We start from the raw sequence: 8,348 nt of genomic DNA, 5'->3' as shown, positions 1-8,348 counted from the left end.
AAGCAGAGTTTGGAAATGGAGGCAAAAGTGAAAATAATAGATGGGGAAGGTAGAAAATGCTCTGAGAACCTTTCACTTCATGCATAGCTACTGAACTCAGAACTCACACCCAGTGAAATGGTCACCTGACCACTTTTTACTTAAAAGGGCTGTAGCTTGGATAGTGAAGAGAAACTGAATCACATGGAATGTAAGAGTTGGAAGGGACCTTTATAAAGGTCATTCAGTCTAACCACTAATTTTTTATAAAAAGAGAAACTAAGGTTCAAAGAGAAGAAGAGCCTGCCCAAAGTCAGAGAGAGGGAAAACTTTAGTTTATGGTGGGAAAAACTGCCCTGATTTCTATGAGTTGAATAGAGTTCAGGTTGAAAATGGAGTGAAGGAGGCTCCAGATTAGTTTGCTGGCTTGGCTAGATAACCAATCCTTGCCACTCTCATCTCTCATCCCACCCACCCAGGCATAAATGCCTTCATTTGGACATTTCTGTACTCCTGTCAATAGCCTAAGGAGAGTTATAATGCCTGTGTCCTTGGGGTATTCTGAATGTGTGAGTCTGAGCTCCTTTTGTCTCTTCTATAGAAGCATGGACTTCTGCATATGGGGATGAGGAAGTCCCTGAGAACACTCTGCCTTAGTCACTCCTCCTTCCCTTCCACAGCCTCAGCATGTTCTTTGCAAAAGTCACAGTACCTTGGTCATCAGAAGTCACCAGGGACTCTGCTTTGAATGTTATTGCACACAAATAAATACATATTTGAATATTGGTACTTCTTAAAGGAGAATGAAGTTTAGTAGTTATACTTGACTTACAAAATGCAAAATTGTCTGAAAAGAAAATTATAACAAAAGCATCTCCTTAGATATGAGAGTCTGTTATACATAACCATGGATCACAGATTTCCTTTTTACTCTTCTCCCTGTTATTAACTCTGCTAACTTTAGTAGCTTAATCTCATAGCTCCTCAACTCCAATAACTTTCAACTAGGCTCCATGATGTGAACATCCCGGATGTCTTGGCTTCTGTTCATTTCATCTTCAAGGTACCATAGCTTCTGGCTAGTGCCAGAAGTGGTGTCTACATAGCTCCATGTGTTCCCTAGTCAGTGGGTGCTCCTGTCTCTCCACTGGAGTGCAGATGACAAGATCAGAGGAAAGAGGGCAGAAAATAAAATAAGATTGCTATGGCATAAAAACATAATCACTACATGTATATATATGTATATATATATATATATACATATTTATCTTTTTATCCATTTCGTCTTGACCAGTTAGAGCATTTCTAAGATCAGTTGTCTCGAATATTTTTTACACTCCCTCTCTCAGAAGTTGATTTGTCCTGTAGTTTACTGAAAAGATGGGGGCCACAAGGTTTATTTCAGCTTAATTCCTCTTTATTTCAAAACATCTCATCATTAATCCCTCCTGTCAAAGTCATTTTTCTTTGTATCTTTGCCCATATTCTCCTTCTTCTGTGTTTAGAAGAGGTGTGTGTGAGAGAGATAGAGAGAGCATGCCCATGTGCGTGCGCGCGTGTGTGCACACACACACACATATGTGCAAGAGCACATACCTGTGCCTGATTATGTCATAAACAATCTCTCTACTCCCTACTCTTGGTCTTGACCAGACATGTCTTATTTTGCTTTCTCTAGGATGTTGGTCCCTCACTGAAGCCCTTTCTCTTGTTCATCTTCCATATCATTGCTTAGGCAGCCCCTATACTATAAAGCAAAGCAAAACAAAACAAAAATAAGCTTCATTTGAGTCTCTTACCCTCTTCAGCTAGTGGCACCACCAGACTTCTTGACTTATTAGCCAATATGTGTCATCTCCACTTGTATACTCAATGGCTTCCTAACCTCTTAAAGACTAGCTCTCCATTCTTTGTCCCACTGAAAATATTTTAAAATCCCCGATGTCCTTCAAAATACTCCTTTCTCACCCTCTTTGATTTCTCTTACATCTCTGTATCCCACTTACAGCAACAATCACAGTCAATATTTGTGGAAAGGCTGAATGACCCTAACAAATGTAGACAAATATGCAAAACGAGCCCTAGCACTGTTGGGTAGCTAATGAGTCTCCTTTCAGCTCTCTGACTGCAATGATAAGGAATCCCCAAACCATGAAGAGTAGGGGAAATTACTTGGGGAAGATCTCAAATATCTCACTGTATCGGAGCCAAATCCTCTTCTCCTTAAAGCCATGTAAGTCAAGCACGGCTTCTAAGTGCATTCCTGGGGTATCTTTCTAAAGGAAGACTGCATCAGGTCTGCTTCTGCCTTGCTACCATTAATAAGAGCTAAAAGGGGGCCACATTTAACTTATGGTATGCTAAGATTGGAAAGACTGAGTTGTTCTCTAAATTGTTGGAAAGGTTAAATTAAGGCCTGGTGCTTCTCTTAGCACAACATGTGATGTTATACACAATAGCAGCTCCTTAGTGAGTGAATGAAGGAGGAAAAATCATTTTCAGGCACTTATTATGTGTCAAGCACTGTGCTAAGTGCTGGAGATACAAATAGAAAAGCCAGCCCCTCCCTTGTCTCAGGGAGTTCACATTCTAATTGGGTGAGACAACACACATCAGCTGTATGGCCAACATCAAGACTTAGGAGTCCTTAAAGTGCATTGTCAGAACAGATTTCCAGAAGACATAGTGGAAGGACAGATGGTAATAATGGAAATTAAAACAATAATGACTAGCATTTATGTAGCATTCTAAGCTTCAAAAAGTGCTTTACATTGGTTATCTCATTTGATCCTCACATTAACCCTGTAAGGTAGGTGCTAGTATTATTATATCCATTTTAGAGATGAGAGAACTGAGGCTGAAATAAATTAAGTAGCTAGATGAGCATAACAGCCATTAAGTGTCTGGGGCATGATTCTACCTAAGGTTTTCCTGACTCCAAGTCCAAAGTTCTATCCATTGTGTGGTTGTCTTCTATCTTACAGGACATATTGTAATTGATGACTCCCTGCTCATCTAAGTGACCTTATTTACCTGGGAAGGTGGGGAAGGGTTACCAGGGTGATCTGCTCAAGGGCGATTTCTAGATGTTACCACTTTGGGGAAGTGGAAAGAGGACCTAGAACTGGAATGGGGCCCCAGCCAGCAATTCCAGATTCCCTACATAAGAATTGGAAGTAAAGGAGTCAGAGTTCATCCAAAAGAGGTTAGTGGGTTAGTGGGGTAGGTAGAGAGGGCATTTTTTTCTTGTTGGGCCAGCTGGAGGAGCTCTGGAGTGTGTGTTAAAATGTCAAATCTGAAAATGAACCCACAGTTTCATAAATTGTTCATGTCTTCTCTCATTTACTATCTCTACCTAACCTTATTTGGGAGAGAAAGAGTTAGATGGGAAGGAGAATCTCTGTACCACTTCATAAGCTAATGTAGGAAGAAGGAAAGAATATGCTCATGAAATCTTGCTGGTGGCCTTGGAGATACCCTACTCCCATCTGTCAGCAGGGTAGCAAAGTTATTCACAGAAGAGGGCAGCAAATCACCTGGATCTAGTTAAATCCATCTGTTTTCTGGGGAAAGTAGGAAGCAGGGAACCACCTGGCAAGGATAAAATCCTAACTTAAGTAATACATGTCTTAACTATATGGCTAGATAAGTTTTGCTAAGTGGATTTTCTTTCACTGAGGTTATATGAAAAAGAAAAAAACAAGAAATACAGAGGTCAAAATAGCGGCTCAAACTGTATGAAGCTTCAGGGCATGAAAATAGGCCTGGCACCTCTACTGCAGATTCCCTCAGCTGAAGGGCTAGATGTAAGAAAGCTCTGCACTATTATGTAATCATGACTCCAATAGTAGAACTAAAATGAGATTGGCACCTCTATCAATTCAAGAAGAGAAAGGGGCAGCTAGGTGGCCCAGTGAATAGAGCACCGGCCCTGAATTCAGAAGTACCTGAGTTCAAATCCGGCCTCACACACTTAACACTTACTAGCTGTGTGACCCTGGGCAGGTCACTTAACCCCAATTGCCTCACTAAAAAAAAAAAAATGTAATTAAGGGTCAGCTAGGTGGCAAAGTGGATAAAACACCAGCCCTGGATTCAGGAGAATCTGACTTCAAATCTGACCTCAGACTCTTGATACTTACTAGCTGTGTGACCCTGGGCAAGTCATTTAAGCCTCATTGCCCCACCAAAAAAAATGTAATTGAGAAATGTTTGATTAAATGAAAATAAAATCATAGATAATTTTAATTTGTGATTTTCTAAATCAATACGTGGCCTGTAGGACTCTTTCTGTTTGAGTTTGATACCAGAGATTTAGACTTTTATTCAATATTAAAAAACAAAAATTTATGAGATCACATATTTTTATCAGTTCATTTCCCCCCACCCTCAGAGAAATTGAACTAACTTGCAGGTTTGTTTAATTTGACAATTTTTACTCACCCAACACGGTCATTTTCACTTGTACCACCAAATAAACAATTTGAGAGAGTTTTCTTTTGCCTTGCTTTGGTGAAGATTTTGCATTCATATCTTATTTATAGGGCAACTGAAAAATAACTGGAGACTGCTCAGATAAAAACTTTGACCACTTCTACAGATGTTCTTCATTGGTGGATGAAGATTTCAAAATCCTGTCCCTGAAATATTCCTGAATAGGATCTGTTCTTCTAAAGACAAGAGTAAGTTAGGGCCATTTGGGGCCCAGTACCAGGGCATTAACACTGGGTTCCTATCTCTTAGTGGAGAATGGTATTTAGAAAGGCAAGTGTATTGCCAAGGCAGGGCGAAATTAGACCCCAAATTCAACCCTGACAACTTGTCTAGTCATTTCCACTCCTGATTAAGATTTTCACCAAGCTGCAGTTGCCATTCACAGTGGTGTCTCTCACACATCACTGACTTGCCTAAAAGGGAAGTGGGGGGGGGGGGGGCAGAAATGGGGGTAGGTGTCTTAAGGTGAATTGTGGGTATTTTGTTTTAACACCATCCTTGATCCTATTGCCCCTTCAGAAGAGTTGCTATTTGATTTTTGGTACCTGTGTGAACCTGTCCTCTCTGCTCTCCTCTTCTCCCTCTCCTCTTTCCTCGGCCCCTTTCCTTTCGACTTGCTTCTCACACCCGAAAAGAAAAGGATTTTCTAGAGGATTATTCATTGGAAGAGCCTGAATATATCTATCTCGATCTTTGGATTTCTAGAAGCAGCAAAGTTAGGCGATCTTTATAACCGGCGGAAGTTCTTTGCAAAAGGAGAAACAAAACAAAACAAACAAACAACAACAACAAAAAAAAAAAAAAACCCCAACAACCCTCTCCTCCGGATTCAGCCTCTCTCGTTCCCCAGGAAAGACTGAAGGGGACAAGTAAGTTCCAGGATCTTGGGCCGTGTCTAGGCATCCCATCTGATAGATACTAAGGAAGAACAGCTGGATGCGCGGCACATCTGGACCTACGGAGATCTCCTAGCGCCCTCTGCAGCCAGCTTGGCCCCGGGCCGGAGGACGCGTGGGGAATCGCAGCCTCACACCCCTCCAACTCCCTACCACACCCCTGGACCCCACCCAGTCTTGTCTACTAGGCGAGAAGGGTGCCCCCCAACTACTCGAAACAGAAACGGGGCGTAGGGATCCGAGAGCCCACGGAACCTGTGGCCGTTACAAACGCTCCGCCCGCCGTGAACTTCCTCCTCCTCTCCCCCCTCCCCCCTCTTCAATTCTAGCAGTTGGCTTGTTCCTGGTGGCAAGGCAGTGGAGACACGCGACTGCTCCTCGGTGCACTTGGGGCGCTCTTCTCTGCCCATTGGCGCACAACTTCCGAGCTGTGCGGCTTGTTGGATGTCCCGAGCAGGGAGAGCATGGCTTGGAAAGAAAGTCGAGAGGCTGGCCCCCGAGGAGTGGCCATCTGGAAGGCGGTGATTATTCTTCTCTGCCACCGGATCCCGAGGATCCATCCCTACAACTTGGACACGGAAAACCCGCTGCTCTTTAACGGCCCTAACGGGACCCTGTTTGGTTATTCGGTCGTCTTGCACAGCCTTGGGGACAGCAGATGGTGAGTCTAGTTGTTTCAGGGTTTCCCATTTGCGGGGAAGCTTTGAAACTGAGCCCTGCTTAAAACTTTTTTTTCTACCAAAGGAGGAAAACGCTAGGGAGACGTAGTGCCAGGGCCGTTGATTGGCATTAGCCTGCTGAATTTGCCGGAGAGGCAAACTTATCTTGAAGTTGAAGCACCTGGAAGCGGGGGTAGGGGGAAGAAGTGAGTGGTGGTGGAAGAACCTCGCTTAATTTGGGTACAGTAGGAGGTTAGCCCATTGAGCATCACAGAGAATGAGCACTTTGGGCATGGTGGGGAGCAAATCAATCAACAAGTGTTTATTAAGCACCTATTATGAGCCTAGAAAGTGGTTTGCCATTTCCTGGGTCGTGAGTCAAAAGTTGGGAGTTGTGTGCTTACCGCCCCCCCCCCCCAGCACTTCCCCCCCCCCACTTAAGCCTAGCGTTTGAGATGTGTGAGATGATCTCTTTTACCATTTCTGTTTTTGCGCCTGCGTATGTGTTCCCTGAGCTAGGCTTGTGGTGGGAGCCCCCACCGCCAACTGGCAAACCAACGCTTCAGTGGTCAACCCCGGTGCAATTTTCAGATGCAAGATTGGAAAAAACCCTAACGGGACTTGCGAACAACTCCAGCTGGGTGAGTGCAGTAGGGGAGTTACCAATCTTTTGTACCTGAAAGCAAAAAGATTTCTTTGGCAACCCCTTGTGATGCTTACTTACACTTTTGTATTGAATCACCGGGATTCCCTCTCCCTCCTCCCGCCCCCCCCCCATACTACCAAGAAGTTTATGTATCCACAGTGAGCTCTGTCTTTTGCTCAAAATAGTAATTTCAAAACTACTGTAAAGAGAAGGTATTGAAGAAGATGCCTTTTATTTTAAAGGCAAATCCTGATCCCTTCCTCCTTTGCTAATGTTCCTCCAGCCCAGGACCATGCTTGGAAAATTTGTAGCACAACATTCTTTGAAATGAGCCCAGACAAAGTGGAATATTCTTAAAACCTTCCTGAAAGTGACAATAGAGTTTGGATCTTTCTCCCTTTTTTTTTTCCCCTGAATATTTAGAATTTTCCCCCAATTACATGTAAAAACAATTTTTAACATCCATTTTTAAAACTTCGTGTTCCAAATTCTCTTCCTCTGTCTCTCCCCACCCCACCCCCACTTTAAGAAGGCAAACAATTCAATCTAAGTTATAGGAGTGTAGTCATGCAAAACATTTCCATATTAGTCAATTTGTGAAAGAAGAAAGACCAAAAATATAAAAACTCAAGAAAAATAAAGTAAATAAAATTGTGCTTCAATCTGTATTGAGACACCATCAGTTCTTTCTCTGGGGATGAAGAGCATAAGTTTGATCTTTCTAAGCCAAGAGTGGGAATTTCATAATTACCCTTTTCGATCACTCAACTTTAGTAATAGAACAAGCTTAGAGTCAGATAAAAAAATTGCCCTTAGGAGGACATCTTGTCATTTAGCATCAGTTTTTGTACAAGTACTGGTAGTATTTCCTCTTAATAAAAACTAAGAAAGCAATACTGAAAGTTGGAAGCCCCTCATTAATGTAATTGAAAGGAAAAGAAACTTGATGCATAGTTGTAATATTCCCTAGCAAAGTTATCAGTGGTGTTAAATTGAACTTTTCTTTTTCACAATGTTCCAAAATTAGTAGTTTCCACAAAATCACCTCCCCATCAGTAGTTAGGTTTTTAAAATGTTGTTTCTTCAAATTGTGACAGCTCTAGAAATATTTCTTTAGTTTGGGGATGAGAAGATCCAGAGCAAGAACTTTTTTTATAGTACCCAATTGAAGAATGCATTGTGGATTTAATATGCTGTGAATTTCCCTCTCAAACTAAATTCAGTGGTGGCCCCAAAATGCCATGCCTACAGCTGTTTGGGATCTTATTATTGAGCTGGAGATTATGAATTTAAAATCAAGCAAGAACCATCTCCACTTTTATTATTTTACCTTCCTAAAGGCAAAAATCTGAACATTGTTCTTATATGTGTGTTCATAGGATTATTTTGTAAAGCATATTCATTTCATTGTGCACAGTTTTTGAGAAGAGGGAGCCTCATAAGGAAGAGACTAAAAATTGTATAGTATAGTCTTCAAGAAGGCATTTGTTTTCTAGAAAAAGACATTGAAAGAAGGAGGGTTGTTTATGATTAGGGTTAGGAGATCTACCAGAGGAGCTGACAAGAGCTCAGAGGAAAATAAGTAAATCTTCCTATTGTCTTGGTTTGGCCTTGGCTATCATAACTACACAGCAACTGCTTCCTTTTAGGAATAGGAAATAGATGCTGCCTCAG

General features: G+C 42.0%; 1 protein-coding gene across 1 annotated transcript in view; it reads left to right on the top strand.

The window, feature by feature from the left end:
* The first annotated feature begins 5,739 nt into the window (after nucleotides 1-5,739).
* Nucleotides 5,740-8,348, top strand: part of ITGA4 (integrin subunit alpha 4) — a 98,431-nt gene continuing 95,822 nt past the window's right edge. The window contains exons 1-2 of the mRNA XM_043996722.1: nucleotides 5,740-6,030; nucleotides 6,548-6,669. Coding sequence (XP_043852657.1) covers nucleotides 5,834-6,030; nucleotides 6,548-6,669 — 319 coding nt within the window. The 5' untranslated portion in view covers nucleotides 5,740-5,833. The remainder of the gene's footprint in view (nucleotides 6,031-6,547; nucleotides 6,670-8,348) is intronic.

This window comes from Dromiciops gliroides, chromosome 3, assembly GCF_019393635.1.
Source record: "Dromiciops gliroides isolate mDroGli1 chromosome 3, mDroGli1.pri, whole genome shotgun sequence".
In the NCBI taxonomy this organism is placed as follows: Eukaryota; Metazoa; Chordata; class Mammalia; order Microbiotheria; family Microbiotheriidae; genus Dromiciops; species Dromiciops gliroides.
This window is presented reverse-complemented; position numbering and strand designations above follow the sequence as displayed.